Source organism: Onychomys torridus, chromosome 4 (assembly GCF_903995425.1).
Source record: "Onychomys torridus chromosome 4, mOncTor1.1, whole genome shotgun sequence".
Classification (NCBI taxonomy): Eukaryota; Metazoa; Chordata; class Mammalia; order Rodentia; family Cricetidae; genus Onychomys; species Onychomys torridus.
This window is the reverse complement of record NC_050446.1, coordinates 35,249,705-35,270,913: the sequence shown is the minus strand read 5'-3', so window position 1 is coordinate 35,270,913 and position 21,209 is coordinate 35,249,705. Positions and strand designations below refer to the sequence as shown.

Sequence of the window (21,209 nt, the reverse complement as noted above, 5' to 3'; positions counted from 1 at the left end):
ACCTCCCCTCTCTCTCTCCTTCCTCCATGCTAGACAAAAAGAAGGATAGGTTGTGAAATAATCTTTTTGTACACTATGAAGACGTGTCTTTGCCAAGACACATTTGATTGGTTTAATAAAAGATCTGACTGGCCAGTAGCTAGGCAGGAGGTAAAGGCAGGACAGCAAGATACAGAGGACACTGGGAAGAAGAAGAGCAGAGTCTTGGGAGTCTTGAGAGATGCAGAAAGAATCAAGATGAATGTGCTGTGTTGAAAGAAAGTACCACCATGTGGCAGAAGGTAGATAAGAAATATGGGTTAATTTAAAAATGTAAGAGCTAGCTAGTAACAAGCCTGAGCTACCAGCCAAACATTTATAATTCATATTAAGTCTCTTTGTCAGTTGTTTGGAAACTGGCAGGTGGGAAAAGAAAACTCCACCTACATGTAGCCACAGACATCCATACAGACCCTGGCTGTGGTAGTACTGTGGACCCAGACATGGTCCAAGGCAGCAGCCTAGCCCAGAAGTCAGCATGGTCCCAGGTACCAGCACAGGCAACCTGGGTGGAACATGGTTCCTGGCATTAGTGTGGCCTTTAGACAACAATATGGCTCTAGGTGGTGGCCCAGACCACAGGCCCTTTCATAACAACCAGTGGTGACAGATGCCACAGACATCAACACAGGCCCTCTCAACTGCTCCAGTGCTCCAGATCAAGACCTGGTCCCTGGTCATAGCCCACATCCAGACATCTCCCTGGACTTGATTGGCCAGCTGTCCATTCACTTCAGCACATTCCTCACCACCCTGACTTCTCCATATCCTCCTCTCTCCCCAGCCCATGAACCATTCCACCTCTCCCTATTTTCCACCTCCCCACTCTGCACTCTCTCACCAGAATGGTGCCCAACTGCCCAGGGCCTGGGCTCTTGGTTGGATCACGGGTGGCCTTGGTTGAGTATCGCCTGCCCCAGCCTTAAGGAATGTCAGAGAGCTGTTGCCTTTCCTCTGTCCTGTGCCTGTGCCTAGAGTCCTCAGTTAGTGGTTAGTACTTAATACTACCTGATTACCTGGCACCTAGGCTCCTGGTTGAGTGTGACTCCTGCAGACCAAAAAGTATAGGGCCTTAAACATATTTGGAAATATTTTTATTTCTGCAGGAAAGAATGTGGGGTCTTCAGATTGCTGAGCACAGAACTCTGGAGTTGCCTTTGGTCCTGTGTACTTATTTTACCATAGTGGGTCTACTATAATTAAAGGATTAATCAACTGTCATTGAACATCTAATAGCATTCACAGAGCCTGTGACACCTTCAGGTTTACATCACCCCTCTTCATTTCCTTAAAATTTCCCACTATTGGAAAGAATATCTTCTCATATCATGTTACTATTTTACTGTGTAGATGGCCTTTAACATTCACTAGAAGTTTGGGTGGATGGTGAAACAGTAGGATTCTCCCACTACTTGAAATAGTAGTATGTGGTTTGATAGTATCAACCTGTAGCCCAAGCACTTGGGAGGCGGAGGCAGGAGGATTCCCTAAGTCCAGGACCAGCCCGGGCAACATAGTAACACGATAGTAAGAGTAGTCTGAAAGTGAGGCAGGAAGAGCAACAGGGCAAATGCTTCAAGGCTCTGAAATACCTTCAGATTCTGCAGCGCCATTTGTCTTGGTGCCTTGCCGGTTCACTTTCAGCTCTTTGATGAGCTCAAATTGTTCTCTTTGTTAATTCAGAAGCCTACAGATGATGAAAAGATTACACATTTGGCAGGTCACACCTAAAATACTTTCCAAATTAAAAAAAAAAAAAAAGGACCTGATAGCCTAGTCTAAAAGTAGAGCTAGTGGACAAAACAAACTAACACTTGGGAAGAGGACTGAGTATGGAGTCAGATGTTTGACTTGGTCACTAAATAGTTAAGCACATGGCCTCAAGATATCGGGAACAGGTAAGATAAAGGCAATATATTGAAAGCACTATCCCAAATTATTTGTCAAAAATATTTGTCTTTTTAATGACATAGGACCTAAAGATACACACACACACACACACACACACACACACACACACACACACACACTTTGTAGCCTGATAGTTTTTATACTTCTGTCAACAGGGTGTGCTAGTCATCATGTGTAAATATGGGTAAAAATGTACTTTCTGTTTGATTAGGAATGTGCACATCCTTTGGTAGATGTGGGTAACAGATGTCTTTTGGGTAACAGATGTCTTGGCTTTTACAGACTAATTGGCAAAGAGGGAGAAAAAGGGAGATAATTAAAGGGGTGGGAAGAGGCAGGAGAAAAGTGCAGTCTTCGTGTTGGGGAAAGATCTAATAGACCTTCTTAGTATGGATAATTGCCTCTCTCTTCAACCTCATTTACTGTCTTATACCATATGACTGAAGGGGAAGTATAAGATAAAGAACCACAAGGAAGGACTGCTATCTGCTAACAACCAGATTTATCTTGCCATGGAGTATTCTGAAACAACTGACTCATTTAACATCAGGTTTTAAAAAAACAAAGTAGAAAAGCATAAATCAAATCAATAATAGCAACTTCCATTTTAATTGGCAGCTTATGGATCTGTGCTGAGGATGGTTGGTGTAAATATCCTCTAATTATACAAATGCAACCACAGAGTGGATGGGTGAGAAGCAAAAGATGAGAGATAGAATATGGCATGTGTTACTTTTACATGTTAGGTCTTGTTTAGTTTGCTCTATGGTCCTTGTCAGTTTGGTAGTCTGCCCATTGACCTGGAGTAAGTGGAGCCACTGAACAGATGTTTGAGCCCATCACTGTTAACAAATCTTCAATTTTGTCTGTTCTCTATCCTGCAAGGTTTAAGGTGAAGTGGTATTTTCTATGTCACACTAAGGTCTAGATTAACCTGATTTGTACCTTTTGCTTTAAACTAAAGGAAATGCTATAGTTTGTTAAGAAATCAATGGAAATTGCAAATCATTCTGTGTTAAGAAATACTATCTAACCATTTTTATGAAGATCCATCCAGTCAGTGCTTTGAAGAGAAATATAGGGAATGTGGGTGGGAGGCCCTTAGAGGGTTATTTACTGTAGAATTTAGATACACTGCAAAGGCAGATTATTTGTTCTAGCTGCAAGGCACATGGCACTGTGTTTTATTTGACCACCTGTCCTGTCAGTAAACTGGTAGATAGAATTTGCCTAAAAATATCCACCCTGCCTTAAATTTCATTAAAATAATACAGATCAAAATTTCAGATATCAGTAATAATGACTAACTTATTTCTGTTATATTAACATTGTATTTTATTTAACCTCTAGAAACAAGTGAGGTGACCAGAATAGTTTTTAACACCATGGCAGCTTTGGTGGGATAGGAACAAGATCACTTGTGTACACTAGAGGCTGGTACATTCAGTCAATTACTTGATTTTTTTTGTGTGCCTCATTTCATATCTGTAAAATGCAGGTAACTGACAATTAAGTTGCCCTGGGAATTGGACACCATGATAAATGCATGTGAGATCAGCATATGCTTAAATGTTGAGTGGTTGATGGCTGTGTTCACTCAGTGGGCTCATATATACCTTAGTTGGTTTCCTTGACTTCCTGGCTTAGTTCCTTCTGGAAACAAAAAATTAAGATTAAAAAAATCGATTTATTTTTATTTTATATGTATGGTTCTTTTTCTTGCATATATGTCTGGGCACCATGTGCATGCAGTGCCTGGGAAGGCCAGAAAAGAGTGATGGTTACATTGGGACTGGAGCTACACATAATCATGAGCAATCATTTGGGTAGTGGGAAGCAAATCCAGGTCCCGTGCAAGAGAGCCAAGTGTTCTTAAACTCTCCAGCCTAGAGAATTTAAGATTCTGATGACCTTAGTGACAAAAGATTTGAGATAGTATGTCAAAGAGCTAGTCTACCCACTTTCATCCCCTTACATATGAGTGTATGGACAAGTCATGGAGTGGCAAGTGATTTTCATGCTTTATAATATCAGCTTTCCATGGACTATTGATTTAGAGTCATTGTATCTGTAAAATGCAGATAGTGCTCTATAGGGATGTCAAGATTTCTGGGCTTAGCGCCCTTACTTTGGTTCGTTTGTAGAGGACACTGTGCCTCCCCAACATCAGCCAGAAAGTGAGGGACAAAGCCAATCCAGAGATCCTCCTTTCCTGTGTCTACTGGCTGTGGTAAAAGTTAAGAAATGCGCCAAAACTTATCAGAACATCAACAAAACAAAACAAAACAAAACAAAAAACCAGGTCAACGTGAGTTGTTATTCCTTCACTACTAACTTTTTTTTTGTTACATTAGATTTATAGCCAATTCTCAGTTGCTAAAAACTAGTGGGATGAGAGAGAAACCTAGCCTGGACCTGGAAAAGCATGAGGATACCCAGTCCTGCTGGCAGAGCAGAGAGAGACACATCTGTCAGGCCTTTTAAATGGCTGTTGCCTCCTGCTTCCTGCAGCTATTCTTGCAGGGCTTATGGAGGGCTGTTGATGGCTTCTGTAAGAAAATTAGTTTTACTCTCTTGAATGTTAGGAGGGGTGGTTACTAATGCTTGGGTCATATTTCCTATGTGTCCGAAAGAAGCACAAAAGATTCATATGATTAATTTACTGTCTGCAGCAACATGATGAGGCAGTATGTTGCCACTGTAGTTATCACCTTTCAGATGAGGCCCAGAGGGACTAAGTAATGTCCAAGATGACAAAGCTTGTGCAATCAGGTGTTGAAGACACTTGAGAGGTTGGGAAATGCTATGATTCCACAGTCAGAGACACCCAGGTTAATGGCTGCTCTTTGTACCGTCTCTCTTTTATGTAAGGAAACTGACTTTTACTATGCTTTGGTTGGTATTGAAGGTTTTGACAGAGTCTCACTAGGTAGCCCTGGCTGGCCTGGAACTTTCAGAGGTCCACCTGCCTCTGCCTCTTGAGTGCTGGGATTAAAGGTGTGCTCCACCTTAACACGTGTCTTAGTCACTTTGCTTGTGAGCCTTAGCCTTTCATGCTGCACTGTCTCTCCAGCCTCCTTAGCACATTTCATAATCACTAGGTTTTGCACACCTGGCTGTCTGGAATCTCAGCCAATTTAGAATATGTGACTCTCCTACAGCTCATTACTATTGATAAAAAAGTATTTATTCACGATTACTCATTTATAAATTGAATAGTTTGTTAGTATAAAATTAGGTCTAGTTTTAGTAACTAGAAATTTAAAGACAAATTTTATTAACTGATAATATGGCAAAGTTTTGGATATTAAGATAATTGGGGTAGTTATCATTTGACAAAATATTCATTTTTTGAAACATTTAAAGTCACAATAGAAATATTTAGAATTGCAATATTTAGAAATAATATGTTGAAATATAAATCTGAATAATTACAACTTCTGGACCCTATACTGACTTCATATCAAGGCAGAAATATCAAATTTTTTAGACACGTTTGTGAGGGATCAAGTGTGAGTGGTAATGGAATGTTTAAGATGATATATTAATAAACATTAATTTATCAACATCAAAGTTTTAAAAATTTTATTGTCATCTATTGGTGAAATTATTAAGGCCACTCCACGTAGTTAAAAGGGAGGTTTATTTTGTGGGCTAAGTTACAAATGAAGGGGTAGGTTGCAGGGTCTGGCAAAGGTATGGCGCAGTCCGGCGGTGTTCTCTGGAGAACTCTGCTCGGTCTACCTCCAGCATCCAGGGTCCCGGAACCAAGAGAGAGACCTCCTCCCGATCCTTGGTCTTCTGCTTCCTCCTCCGCCCTGCCTCGTGGGCATGAGCATTACCGAAGCCTCAATGGGGGCTGGAACTTCCAGGCCAATGCTGGGATGGCTATCCACTATAGTCATCATTGTAATAAACTCTATTATCAATGTGTTTTATGTTGTGGAATAGGGGTGCCCATTAAAAATCTACATCTGATGGTTAAAATCTACATTCAAATGGCTGTCATTCTAAGATATATTCCTTAGTGGAAGGGGAATAGAATGTTATATCAGTGCCTTCAAGGTGCCTACAACAATAGCAACCTTTAGGTGTAAAGAATATAAACACGACTAGTTTTAGACAAATGTGTTGCTATAAATCGTTCTGTGTTCCGCACATGCTTTTAAAGGGTTGGAGAAATGTAAATGAATATAGCGTGCTGTCTTGTTGGGTTGCAGAAGCCCCTGCCTCGAATCATTGTTCTGGAAGCTGTGCCAGCCAGCTCCTTGTTGCTGAGCTACTGTTTCCTAGCATTTCATAGGCACTATCGATTTAGGAGTAAACCGATTGAGCTTGAAAAGGATTTAGTGTGGACTAGGAAAACATAGTAACTATAGGAACCACTGCATAAATTATAATAACCATACAGAGAATAACTGATTGAGTAGCCTGTTTAATGATGCACAGGATGAAGAAGGCATCTTCATCACATTTTAAAACCTGTCTTCAAGTTATGTTAAGATTGGATTTCTGTTCTCAAGTACCACCAAGTAACTGCATGACGTCTTCTACATTTAAAGCTTCTTGCCTTACTTTTTCCAGGACTGAAGTGTGTGTGTCTTTTGTGTGACTCTTCCAACTTCACCTGCCAAACTGAAGGGGCATGTTGGGCCTCTGTCATGTTGACCAATGGGAAAGAGCAGGTGATCAAATCCTGCGTGTCCCTCCCGGAATTAAATGCTCAAGTCTTCTGCCACAGTTCCAACAACGTGACCAGAACTGAATGCTGCTTCACAGACTTCTGCAACAACATCACACTGCACCTTCCAACAGGTAGGGGCTGCAGAGCCACACTCACTCCTAATTCTGTTTCACTCTTGCAAGATGATAAGCACAGCAGAAACCAAACCATGTTTCCTGAGATGAAAAGGTGTGTTTTACAGTCCTTACTTTTGGTGGGCAAAATTCTCTAGAGTCTAGCTGAGGTTGATGTTTTAATTTTTAAATTGCACATCACTGTCAGAACATTGACAATAGTGTCACAATCTTGAGGAAATTTGACCACATGATTCACAATTTTTGACATTAATTAATGGACCTCAAGTAAAATGTCAATTTTTATGAATTCTTCTTATCAAAGAAAAGAAAAGAAAGGAGAAGGATATTTAATCTTTGGCAATAGAAATAGATCATCAGCCTATCCTAGGAGATGGGAAGGGACAAGAGAATGTTCTGGAATGATGGAAACAGTCATATGTGCATCAAGCGTCATCAAACTGAAGGGTATGTGCTTTATCATGTTAAAATCATGCCTCCCTAATACCGATTTTTAAAAAATGAAATCTGGTTCCTGGCTGAGTTTGAGGGTACCACAGAATAAATAATTGATCTGGGAGGAATCTGCATTCTACCAACCAAGATCCTTTGATTGCTCAGCCATATAAGTAGCATCTTGTCCTGAAGAGATGTTGATATTCAAGCCCTGTCCTGTACTCATGCTCACTGGCAGAGCATGGCTTTCTAAAAAGCCACTGCCACAGCCAATGCGACTTCCCTCTTCATCCCCACGCACCTTTTGTATCTTGTCACTGATAGAACCAACAATCAATAGAAAGCCTTACTTTAGCATGCCTCTGGTTCTCATGTAAACTAGTGAAGGAAAGTCCCTTTCAGATCATCACCATGCCTCTGGTTCTTATGTACACTAGGGAAGGAGACTCCTTTCAGATCATCACCAAGTCCAGGAGAGCTGTGTCCTAGAAGACAGAGGGAGGAAATGTGATCTAAACCAACATTGCAGTTGGCTTTAGGACATGAAATCGGCCCACCGTAAATTGTCAGGCTGAACCATGGGAATTAATGCTTAAAACAGCACTTCCTAAAGGATGAAATGGGTACCATAGTGGTACTTGAAGGGATTTGGAGAACTTTTAGGTGACTGTTGAAGTGGTAAACACAATATTGGACTTCAAAAGAGCACTGTAGGTCTGTACTGAAAAATCACAATGAACTTTATTAGTGTGTATAACTCACTTGATCAAAAATTCCAAATACTTCTAAAACAAATGTTATTAAATAATATGAATTATATAATTAGATTTCCTATTTCTCATGCTTTTTTTTTCAAGATGTCTTATTTCATGTTACTATATCTTTAACATTTAGGGTTTTCTTTTTTGTTTGTTTTGTTTTGTTTTTCAAGACAGGGTTTCTCTGTGTAGCCCTGGCTGGCTGTTCTGGAACTTAATCTGTAGACAAGGCTGGCCTCAAATTCACAGAGATCCTCCTGCCTCTGTCTCCCAAGTGCTGGGATTAAAGGTGTGTGCCACCACTGTTCTTATAGTTTTTATATTTAGGATATGTTCAGTTTCAATTTGTGTATATGACACAGCCCATAACGACAAGGCAAAGGTATAATTTTATTTTATTTTATTTTTCCATGTGGGTAAAAAGTTGTTTTAACATTCTGCATCAGTTGTTAAAAAGCTCTGACCTTGGGGCTGGAGAGATGGCTCTCTGGTTAAGAGCACTGGCTGCTCTTCCCAAAGACACAGGTTTGATTCCCAGCATCTACACAGCAGCCTATAACGAACCCTCTGTAACTCCAGTTTGAAGGGATCTTCTGCCCATGTCTGGCTTCTGTGAGTACTGCATGTACTTGGTGAATAGATATACACAAAGGCAAAACATCTCTACACATAAAATAAATATAAATAAATCTTTAAAACATAAAAGCCCCGGCATTTCCATGTAGAGTTATTTTGTTACTTTAGTTGAAAGTGTGTGTATGTGTATATATGTTTAAATGGGTACATTTATGGATGCTTTGTGCTATATAATTTTTCTGTGCCTTAAGCTCCTACTGAACTGTCTTGATTAAACTACAGGTGTTTAATAAATATTGAAATTAGGAAGTGTGAGCCTTCTAGCTTGTTTTAACAGGAGCTTATTTGAGTATTATAAGTAATTTTCATTTTCATTTAAATATAGCCAGTTTGATTATTTCTGCAAAACACACTCTGAGATTTTGATGAACTGAGTTGGATGTATAGAATAATCTGGAGAGAGTTGTTGATCCATGGACATAGTATGTTTCCCCTTTTATTCCACTCTCCATTTACTTTTAGTCATGTTTGTTGTTGTCAGGGAACACATCTTAGGCCTACTTCATAGCATTTACTTAACTTCTCATGTGACTGTCTGTGAAGGGCATTTTTAGTATCTCAGTTTGTGAATGTTAATTTCTCCTATGTTGAAAAGCTAACTTTGATAATTGATCTCATATCAAGATAGTGAAGATAATGTATTGGTTCTGGTGTTCTTTTAGTTTGGCTTTGCTTTTTTTTTTTTTTTCTTGAAAGATTCTTTGGACTTTTCTATTATTTATGAATATAGTCATTGCAAAAGTCTCCGTTCTGATCTGTGTTCATTTCGTTTCTCTTTCTTGTGTTTTTACACAACTGGGGATATCTAAGGTGCTGGTTATTGGAGGCTGTGGAAACAAAGTCTCTTGCTGTCCCAGGGAAAGTGCTTGGTCCCCTATTGCCATTTATTTATTTTATTTCTTTATTTCTGTTTCTGTTTTGAGACAGAGCTTACTTGGCATTCACTATGTAGCTCAGGATGCTCTCAAATTCATGGCTATCTTCTTGTCTCCAGTAAGTACTAGGATTTATATAACTGTGTCTACCATCCCTGACCATCAGTCCTTTTACCATCAATTATTATGTTAACTGTAGGTTCTGGGTGCCCAGTATTAATTGGAAGAAATGTCTTTTATTTTTAATTTGTTGAAATTTGTTTTTAGTTCTAAGTGGATATCCATTTGTCAAACATTTTTATGACTTTTATTAAAATTATCCTATGATAGTGGTTGTATTAATTAGATGCTAAACATTATCCATAGAAGAGGAAATATATGTTTTATAGCCAATAACTAATATGTCTATAAGAAATGCTATGTATGTCATTGAATTCAAATATCTTTATTTAAACTAAGAATTTGTATCATTTACTGACAATTGTATGGTAAATGGACACTAAATTGAATAGGGCTACATATAGGACATGTGGTCTCCTTGTGTAAAGTTATTCTTGAGGGGGGCTAGGAATAGCTCTTAGCTTTGTATAGAACAGTAGCTATCTGGAGGAAGATTAGAAACTTCTTAGCTAAGCATAGATCATGACAACAATGACAGTATTTTCATGTCATCAGAGAGTGTGGTCGGTGACCTTGCTCTGCCTAGTGTGGATCTGTCAGTTACAAATGTGATTATGCATATACTAAAATTGGAATTTAGAAAAGTGCTCTAAAGAGTAGGGCGATATTTCTACAGTATTTGACAGTGAGCTTTGTGTTCATGGCCCAATCCATGGAAAGAAAGCCAAGAGTTAACCAGGAGCAGTTATGTAGATGGGGAACTTTCTTTCAGCATTCTAAGAGGACCCTTGTCCCTCCCATGGTCCCTGCCCTCCCTCTCTCTTTCTCTCTCTCTCTCTCTCTAAGACTCACTTATTTTGTATATAGTGTTCTGCTTGCATGTATGCCTGCAACCCAGAAGAGGGCACTAGACTTTGTTACAGGTGATTGTGAGCCACCATGTGGGTGCTGGGAATTGAACTCAGGACCTCTGGAAGAGCAGCCAGTGCTCTTAACTGCTGAGCCATCTCTCCAGCCCCGTCTCTTACTCTTCTCCCTGCCTTTCATCCATCATCCTCCAGGCCATTTGTAAAGAGCTGATTTGATAAAGGACCAAGTCTCTACCTGCTTCAGGTGGTCCTCTTCCGCTCTTAGACCTTATAGTTATGGCCTCTGGGTTTGTTTCTTTCAGAAAAAAGTTCTACCTTGACTAAAGCCTGTGCCTCCTCCACCCAATCTGTGGCCCTAGTAAGGTACAGCTGAACAACCGCTGGCTCTTACTCCTTCTTTCCTCCTCTAAGTGCTTTGAAATGTTTGACGCCAGTTTCTAACAGCTTTCCTGTGGGTTCCTATTGTGACACAGAGAGAAACTCATTTTGTGTAATTTCTTTTTTCACCTCACGTGGACAGAGAACAAGAATTTCACAAAACATATCTTTAAAATGTGTAAGGTGCTTCAATTGTTGCTATTTCTGAATAAAAAAGTTCTGGTTGGATCCCACTGATAGGCTTAATCACAGTTTAAGAAACACAATTTTAACTGATATTTAAAGGGTAGAATTTGTAAATGGATCAAGGGCATTTATTATTTCAATTCACTAGTATAAAAAACTATTCAAAATGTTAGTTACTATTTTAATTTCACACATTTTCCTTTTAAATGGCCTAAAATTGATTAGATTTAAGACAAATTAATTCACATCACTGAGACTGAAATTTAAATTAGATCATATTTAAATTGAATCCTTTTCTCTTAAAACATACCTTCTGGTTTAATTTTACACATGGGTATACTTTTCAGGAGTTGGTAGTTTTATTTGATAGACATAAGCTTATATTTTAGTAGAAATATATAATACTAGAAAATTTTCTCTCTTCCCTGAAGATTATCAAAACAGATATCATTGAGACATCACTGAAGAAATAAATAATTTTCCAAGCTCAATGTGAGCACACATACAGGCTTTTTCCTCCAAAAGTTGGAAAGCAAACTTTTACAAACAGCAAACATATGAGTCCCACAAAACAAAGGTGGTCTCATGTTTGAAATTTAATATAGATTATACAAGTGAGTTGAACAAGAGAATTAGGCATGTTTTACATCTAATTTCATCTTCCTACTTATTCTTAGAGCAGAAAGAGAAAGCCTTTTTAACAGCTGCCTTTTTTAGGAGGTCTCCTTCTCATTTTGGTCCAGTGCCCTTTGACCCAGTCCTCCCTACAGTTGTGACATTTGCCTGAAGTCCATTCCCTGCTTCCTCTGAGGTAAGGAGAGAAGATATTTTGGCTGGAGGATTTCATTTTCAGAAGTCAATCAGGTATTCCTAGCCCTTCAAGGATATTTCTATTTCAAAAGGAATATACTGATTTGCGTGTGTGAGGATGCACTGGGGGGAGTATCTATATGGAGCAAACAAATAATAAGTAAACATTTTTTATACTCCAGAGTATATTTGTCCCAACAGTGGCTCTGTGAGTCCCATAGTCCATTCCCCTCAAATTTTCTCACATTTTTTATAAACGTCACTGCAATAACACAGTTCTCACCTCAAAGGGAATAAGAGAAAGTTTATTCTGAAGTCACAGTTGAGTGACTGCGGCCCAGAAACACAGCTTTAAGTGATTCCAAATTTCCATTTTCCAACATGGAAAAAGTTTCAGGAAGGGTTTTTAGTAATTGAACAGAGAAAATTCATAAATCAAGGAACTTTTCAAATACAGTGGAGGAAACATAGTAGGGGTTACTACACAGTGGAGAAATGGCCGTAGGGCCTCAGATGCAGTGTGGTGGCATAGCTGATCCTTTGCTTGGTGGGGAATACTTTCCAAATATATATATAATCTTTTTATCAGGATGTTCAGTTCAGCTTTATCTGCTATTTACAGGATGCTAGTTAGGTCCAACCCAGAGATGAGCAAAGATTGGCTCTGAAGATTGTCCAAGACAGACTGGTTTTAGACTCTAGAGCTGCAGACTTCCAAACTCCCCTATGTTATCCAGTTTCCAGGAATTCTCCTTCACTCTTGGTATAAATTGTATTTTGTAAACTCCTCCCCCCTCCCTTTTACCCCCTAATTTTTGTCCTTTAACCATGCCAATGTCTACAGCTTCTTTGGGTTGATTTCTCCTATTATCGGTTCTGCTGACTCATCCTTCCTGGCTTAATGCCTTGTTTGTGATTTTGAATGTGAGTTTGTTTTGGGAGGATCCTTATCTGGAGAAATGGTGGAAACCTAGCTTCAATTTGATTCCCCAGAGAAGACTGACATTAATTTTTGCCCAATGTCCGGGGGTACAGAACACCCAAAGCCATCCCATAATTTAGGTAAACACAGAGGAGGAGTTCTAAGCCTGATTTTCCTTTCCTCCCTCCTTTCTTTCCCTCCCCTTCCCCCTTCCACTTTTCCTTCTCTTCCCCCTCTGTCCCTTTCTTTTCTTTCTGCCCTACTGAAAACAGTGGTTGAGATAGAGGTCTGCACACCTGTCTTCCTCTGTTGAAGATTTTCGATTGTTTCATTTTCAAGGCAGTGGCATGCATAGCTGCCTGCTTTACACGGGCATCTCTGAGCTGACTTCTCAACCACATTTTGCGTGGTCTGCATTGTCACCATCATTTTGGCTGCCGAGCAGTTCATCCCCCCCCCACCTTAATCATAAAACAGAAGAAAATCATTTCTATTTTATTTAGCATTTCCATGTGTACTGTACCAGGGAGGGTGCCTGTGGCCATCTAAAGTGGAACTTGGCAAAAATGGCATCTCTAGGAGGTCTTATTTTTGAAATGATACTGGCATAAATATCTATCCATCTGGAAGAAAACAGGGTTGTATCACAGTGTCACATCATACACAAAAATAAATTACAGCTTGATTAAATATCTAATTGTGACATATAGAACAATTTAAATGTCAGAGGCAAATTTAGAAAAAAAAAAGATTGTATGATTTTATAGTATGGAAACTGTTCCTAAATAAGACAGGAAACTCAGATCTATAAAAGGAAAAGACAAATATAATTGAGTACATGAAAACTAAAATAAAAATGAATGAGAAAAGAACATAAATAAAACTAAAATATAAATTAAATATTGGGTAGAACTATTTGTAGCTTATATGACTGAGAAAGAGTGACATATTTAGAAGATACTGTGTGTGTGTGTGTGTGTGTGTGTGTGTCTGACTGACTGACTGACTGACTGACTGTCTGACTGACTGACTGTCTGACTATCTGACTGACTGACTGACTGACTGACTGACTGACTGACTGTCTGACTGACTGACTGACTGACTGACTGACTGACTGACTGTCTGACTGACTGACTGACTGACTGACTGACTGACTGTCTGACTGACTGACTGACTGACTGTCTGACTGACTGACTGACTGTCTGACTGACTGACTGACTGACTGTCTGACTGTCTGACTGTCTGACTGACTGACTGACTGACTGACTGACTGTCTGACTGACTGACTGACTGACTGACTGACTGTCTGGCTGACTGACTGACTGACTGACTGACTGACTGTCTGACTGACTGACTGACTGACTGACTGACTGTCTGACTGACTGACTGACTGACTGACTGACTGACTGACTGTCTGACTGACTGACTGACTGACTGACTGACTGACTGTCTGACTGACTGACTGACTGACTGTCTGGCTGTCTGACTGACTGACTGACTGACTGACTGTCTGACTGACTGACTGACTGACTGACTGACTGTCTGACTATCTGACTGACTGACTGACTGACTGACTGACTGACTGACTGTCTGACTGACTGACTGACTGACTGACTGACTGACTGACTGACTGTCTGACTGACTGACTGACTGACTGTCTGGCTGTCTGACTGACTGACTGACTGACTGACTGTCTGACTGACTGACTGACTGACTGTCTGACTGACTGACTGACTGTCTGACTGACTGACTGACTGACTGTCTGACTGACTGACTGACTGACTGACTGTCTGGCTGTCTGACTGACTGACTGACTGACTGACTGACTGACTATCTGACTGTCTGACTGACTGGCTGTCTGACTGACTGTCTGACTGACTGACTGACTGACTGTCTGGCTGTCTGACTGACTGACTGACTGACTGACTGACTGACTGACTGACTGACTGACTGACTGACTGACTGACTGACTGACTGACTGACTGTCTGACTGACTGACTGACCCTGACTGACTGACTGTCTGACTGACTGACTGACTGACTGTCTGACTGACTGACTGACTGACTGACTGAATGACTGACAGGGGAAAGGGGGAAGACAGAACAATTCTAAATGAAAAAACCGAGGCAGGAGCAAGCAACAAAACCAGCATTTTCACGGCAGCGCGGCAGAGAAATTCCAAAGTGACCAAGTGTCAAAATGGTGTTCCACCTCACGAATAGCTGAGGAGAGAGACATTAATGTAGCCATGTACAATTTCCCTTTCATTAGATCAGTCAGGATGTTTTCAACTAAGAGTCACCAAGAAATTAGATAATAGTGTCTTAAGTGATGAAAGAGCACATTGATAAAGATGTCAAGAAATTGGAATGTAATGTGGGTGCGTGGTTTCTTAGTAAAGAACTGAGTGATGTCACTGTCCTGTGAGCACCTTTACCAGTGAGGACATTCTCACTAACCATTCTGATCTTTGTACCTGCACCTTTCTGACTCATTAATGAAGCAAACGCTGTGTTTTGTTATGAGTGTGTTCAAGTTTCAAGAGCATAAATGTCAAGAAGCTTAGTTTGCCAAGTTAGGCAATCCAATTGAGGTGAGTATGTTCAAATGAAATAGCAAGTCTCTTTCTTTATTGGAAGTCTAAACCAACCATGTAATCTCATCTCCTTCTGACCCCAGGCAAGACTTTTAGTTTAGTCCTACACAGAGCAGAAAACAGAAATACTAACATTCCTGACTCCCCGTGAGCAGGGACTGGCTACTTGGCAGACTTCAGGGTCTGCTTACTGTGATGGGGTGACATAGGACTCTCCAGATAAAAACCTTCTTACATTTCAGAAAATGTCAGTCATGCCAACTGACCCTGGAAGGGAGTATACATGTGCTCAGGACGAAGACGCTTTCATGTCTGGCCTGGAGGAGACAGAGAAGCACATGATCAGTATGTAGTGCAGAATGACCAACACAGGGGCACATAAGAAAGCAAGAGGAGGAGCCAGGGGCTGTTAACAGCAGTTAAGAGAACTTCTGCTCTTGCAGAGAACTGGGGTTCAGTTCTTAGCACCCATATAGTGGCTCAAAACTGTCTATACTCCAGTTCCAGATGATCTTATGCCCTCTTCCGGTCTTCATGAGCACCAGGAATACAGGCAGCACAATACATAGTTGCAGGAAAATATTCATATGCATTAAAAATTAAATAACTCTTACATGTATAGAAACATGTTTAAAGGAACACATATGTAGGGAATTACCAGAGAGAAATGATAGATTCAGTGTTCTCCTTGGATTAAGGAAACAGAGGTAAATGTGAAAATATTTGTACAGAATAAGGAACTATAAAATAGTGATTTAGTAGATGTAAGCAGTAACAGAAGAAAAGAGTTTAATAGAAATATACAACTGAAATTAAAAACTGAAGGAATAGCTTCAACAACTCAAGAGAAATTATAAATCTGAAGTCTGGGCCAAAAGGAATTGTTTCCTGTGTGTTGTACAGAGAATAAATGTTGGAAAATGTGAAGAGAGGTAACAAAAGGATTAGCATAAGGTCTTCCATAATGGTACAAAGGAGCAGAGAGAACAAAACAAAAACCTCAGGATAAAGCACCATCTACACAGTTAGTTGCTCAGAACCAATGAAGGACATGAGTCCACACATTTCAGAAACTCAATAAGTATCACCAGGACAAGTGGGAAGAAAGCCCTGACATGGTGTGTTGGATACCAACACAAAGGGAAAGCCTTAAATTTGGCAAAGAAAAAAGATAAACCAAACTTGGAGGAGACACAATAAAGATGGACATTGACCTCTCAATAGCAAAGAGTAAAGAGACAGGGCCTTGAATTATGTCACCAATAATCTGAGAAAACAGCCAGCCACACAGACTCTATATTCAGAAAAATAACCTTTGAAGCATAGGGAAAAGGGCAGGAAAGATTGACAGCAATGGACATAGAATGAGTTGGGCCATAAGAGAACTCTGACCCAGGACATTCTAGAGGACTCACTCCAGTCTAGAAAGAGCAAAGCTCTGACGCACATGTAGGAAAGAGAGGCAAGGGCTATGTAACTGACTAGAGATGCTATTGAGCATCAGAAGAAATAACGCCCATGGATCTTTAAAAATAATATAAACCCGTCATTATACCTAAAGGTATCATGCTATGAACGTCAGGAGAAGCATGCACAGAGTTAGTTTTCTGAAGAATTGGTTGGACCTAGACCGAGCATAAAGCTACTAGTAAGTATTGCTCAAATGTGTTTTCCTTTGACTGCTATCTCCTCCCCACACACAAAAGAACAGAAGGAGAATATTCTTTGTAGTCTGTGAAAATGAAAATAGAATGTGGAAAAACAACATGGCAGATGTCAAGGTAAGAAAGATTATAACAGGTAGAAAAATGAAAGCAAAAAAGTAGGTCAGTATTTTAAAAGCAAGTAATTAAAGGTAACTAAGTTAAGCATGCTAGTTAGAATAAAAGATTCCCAAATCAGAGAAAAACTAATTCAATTAAATCTTTAAAAATATGTATCTGCGGAGGCTGGTGAGATGGCTCCATATGAAAGGGCACTTGCCGCCCAAGTCTACTGACCTGAGTTTGTATTTCTGGAACCCACATAAACCTCCACCATCAAACATACAAACAATAATAAAAACAAGCCGGGTAGTGGTGGCACACACCTTTAATTCCAGCATGTGGGAGGCAGAGGCAGGTGGATCTCTGTGAGTTTGAGGCCAGCCTGGGCTACCAAGTGAATTCCAGGAATGGCACAAAGCTACACAGAGAGACCCTGTCTTGAAAAAAATCTAAATAAATAAATAAATAAATAAATAAATAAATAAATAAATAAATACATACATACATACATACATACATACATACATACAATAAAATACAAACAATAGTAAACAAGTAAAAATTTTAATCAGAATTTATGTGTGTGTGTGTGTGTGTGTGTGTGCGCGCGCGCGCGTGCGCGTGCGCGTATGCCTGTCCTTGTACCACAACCCTCTGGAGGCTAGAGGACAGTTTGCGGAAGTCATTTCTCTCCTTCCACCATGTGGGTCGAACTCAGGTCATCAGATTTGACAATAGATTCCTTTATCCCATAATCTATTTTATCTGCCCCAACTTAGTCAACAGAAATGGACATTGATTTGTTTATGTGTATGCATGTGAGTGGGTGGCTGTGTGCTACAGTGTGTATGTGGTAGTCAGAGGACAACTTGTGAGAATCTCTTCCTCCACCATGTGGATTCCAGGGAGAGAACTCACTTTGTCACGTGTTCCAAGTGACTTAACTGCTGGGCCATCTCCTAATTTAAAAAAAAGACATCTATATACATGTCTATGGAAACATTAAAATCAGTCTAATGGAAAACATATAACCTATACATTAAACGAAGGTGATCATTTACTTTCGCTAATAGCAGAGGGAATAAATTTTAATGAGAAAGAGGGTTGGAGTCAAAATGGTCTGGTCAGAGGGTATAGCTCTGTGGAAGAGCATGCACTACACACACACACACACACACACACACACACACACACACACACACACCAAAAAGAATACACCTGAGAACATAATTCTTCTCTCCCTCTCTTTTACCTTCTTTCTCTCTCTCCCTCTCATGTATCTTATCTGTGTGTGTAAGTGCACTACTAAGCATAAGGAAGAAAAGATATATCCACAATCTCAGAGGTAGGTTTGAATTAATATACCTCAAAATAATCAATTAGTATAATTTTATTAATAATTAATTAATATTAATACACCCTGCTAACAAGCAGATCATTTCTATAAAATTAAAGTTTACCAATGAAAATAGTCCTGTGATATTGAAGACCTTGAGTCAGTGATTTGAAAACATTCCTTTAAAGAAAGCCTTGGTGCCCTAGAGGATCCACCAGAAAAATCTTGCCATGCTTCTAAGAACAGGCATTTCCCACCTAGGCTCTTCAGAGCACAGACACAGAGGAAATATCCCATAACACATGTCATGTTTGTTTCAAGAGCCTAATCCAATGGTGATGGTATCAGGATATGGGGCCTTCTGTGGAGTGCTCAGGAGTGGATTGATGTCCTTATAAAAGATATGTAAGCTAGCTCTTTTGACCATATGGAATCAGAAGATGGTGCCTGCATGAGCCAGAACACAGGCCGTCACTAAACATGGGATCTCATAGCACTTCGGCTTTGGACTTTCTAGCTGCCTGAACTATGAGAAATAATTTGTGCTGTTTATGAGTCATTCATAGTTCCCCAAATCAACAGGTTAGTATAATATATTTTAGTTTAATATAGTTGAATTGTTCAGTTTAATACAATTTTATATATTATTTCCCCCCCCTAAATATTAAATAAAATCTTTTCCAATGTGAACAAACATACCTTGTTCTTTTGTGGTTAGCCTGCAGTTTGGTTTCTAACAGAAATATTTTCTGGTGACTCTCAGCGATGGTATCAGAGCACCCCTAGAGAAATAGTTGTTATGCTATCAAGCAGTATCAAAATCCATGAAAATTCATATAGCATGTAGCACAAAGCAAGGACGCTTGGGCTAGAAGAGCTGATGATTTAGAGGGCTAACCATGAGAGGAGTTGCTGTTTGGCTCATGCTTACACTAATTACAGCTCTTCATATGGAAATAGACTATTCAACAACAACCTTCAAGCTACATAATCTTTGTTTCTATTCTGCTAGCAAAATGTACAGTGCAGGACAAGGGTAAGTGGAACTGTGATTTCTCATTTTTTTTCCCTTCTAGATTGCAACACATTATTTTAAAACAACTATTTTATTTTTTACTAACTCAAACAGTCATTTTAAATAAAAGCTAAGCCCAACATTAAAAGTTGGTGCTTTGCTAACCTTTGCACAACGATTATTTTCTGTCTTGTTCTCAATTGTGTGAAGAGGAAAAGGAAGATTCATTTACTTGTTTATCAGTTGTGTGAGGTGTTCAACACCCACTCCTAAGGGGCATGTCTAAATAAGACCCAATCAAATGGACAGTTTTCATCTGAAGAAGGAGAAACTGCCCAAAGGATCAAATTGATCAAATACCTATAATTTGAAAAATGAAGAATCCACTAGCGAGTGTATTCTTAGTGGAGATGATGTCCTGTTTTCTTCATTACTTTTAAAACATCCATCATTGTCTTTGACTTCCTATTTGAGAGACAAATTCCTTGCTACAGTTGGAAGGAGGTGACAAGGGCATGCTGGAAAACCTTCCTGGGATTGCTCCTCACTCACAGAAGCAAATCCATTCACGACTCTCCTGAAGAACTCAGTGCACACCTGACAGGTATCCCAGACAAGATGCCCCACCTCACTCCAGGGCACAAAAGGTGCTATATTTTAAAACTTTTTTGTAAGTTCAATGAACTCTAACATTCAAAGAAAGTTTACTAGAAGAAGCATTTCTAGTCTCCAGTAACAAGTACCCTGATTTAAATTAGAAAATTCCCTTGATAAGGATGTAATGGGAGATTGAACATAATGTTTATAACCAATTTTAAATCGAGCATTTTATATTATGCAAGGCTCTATGCATGTAAATACCTATATGCCTCACTCACATCTGTTTTGGTGGCTAGGATGGGACCTTGAATGAGGTCAAAATGTGCTTATCAATCTTTTCCAAGTGAGCAAGCTGCTTTGTTGGATACATTAGACCTTATACCAGTAAAGACTTTGGGACAAAGATGTGTGGCTTTTCCCTGGTCATCAATATTTTAAGTACCTTTTGCTGAGCAAGGCTCTCTGCTGAGAGGGAAGGAGGCTTTCACTTTTCCCATAGAGAGGATTTCTTTTAGTGGAAGAAAGCCTAGACTATATTTTGAATAACTGGCATCTAATTTCCTGATACACATGCACCATGGAGATATGTGTCTTGATGGCAGAGACAGGAGACTATTGCTCTTTGCTGTCTGACATTAAGGAAAATGAGTTGTAAACCCACTTGGGTTTTTTTCTAACATTTTATATTTTTAGTAATTAAAACTTTCTGTGTATGAATGTGTGTATCCGTGTGAGTGTATGCCATATGCGAGTGCGTACCCCTAGAGGCCAGGAAAGGGTACTGGATTCTCTGGAGCTGGAAACGTGTTGTGAGCTGTGCCTCAGCTGATCTTTGCACCTCCTCATGCATGCTGGTTCTCTGGACTAGCAAGAAGTAATTTGAATCACTGAGCCATCTCTCATTTCCCTCTTCCAACACTCTGTTAATCTTGCCACTCCCTGAGTGAAGGGTTTGTTATTGTTTGTTTTTATTTTTTAATGCTCTTAGGTCAAAAATTATAATCTTCAACTCAATGCTCCTATTTTTTAAATAAACATAAAAGCATTTGTATTCTTAAACTCAAATGCTAATGGCAAAAAGTTTGCAGCCTTTTGGTACTCTGTACACACTCCCCAAAAGCCAGACGCACCAGGTAGAG

The 21,209-nt window shown here is 39.6% G+C and overlaps 1 protein-coding gene across 1 annotated transcript in view; it reads left to right on the top strand.

The window, feature by feature from the left end:
- The first annotated feature begins 6,536 nt into the window (after nucleotides 1-6,536).
- Acvr1c (activin A receptor type 1C) overlaps nucleotides 6,537-21,209 on the top strand; it is a 46,176-nt gene continuing 31,503 nt past the window's right edge. The window contains exon 1 of the mRNA XM_036184914.1: nucleotides 6,537-6,765. Coding sequence (XP_036040807.1) covers nucleotides 6,612-6,765 — 154 coding nt within the window. The 5' untranslated portion in view covers nucleotides 6,537-6,611. The remainder of the gene's footprint in view (nucleotides 6,766-21,209) is intronic.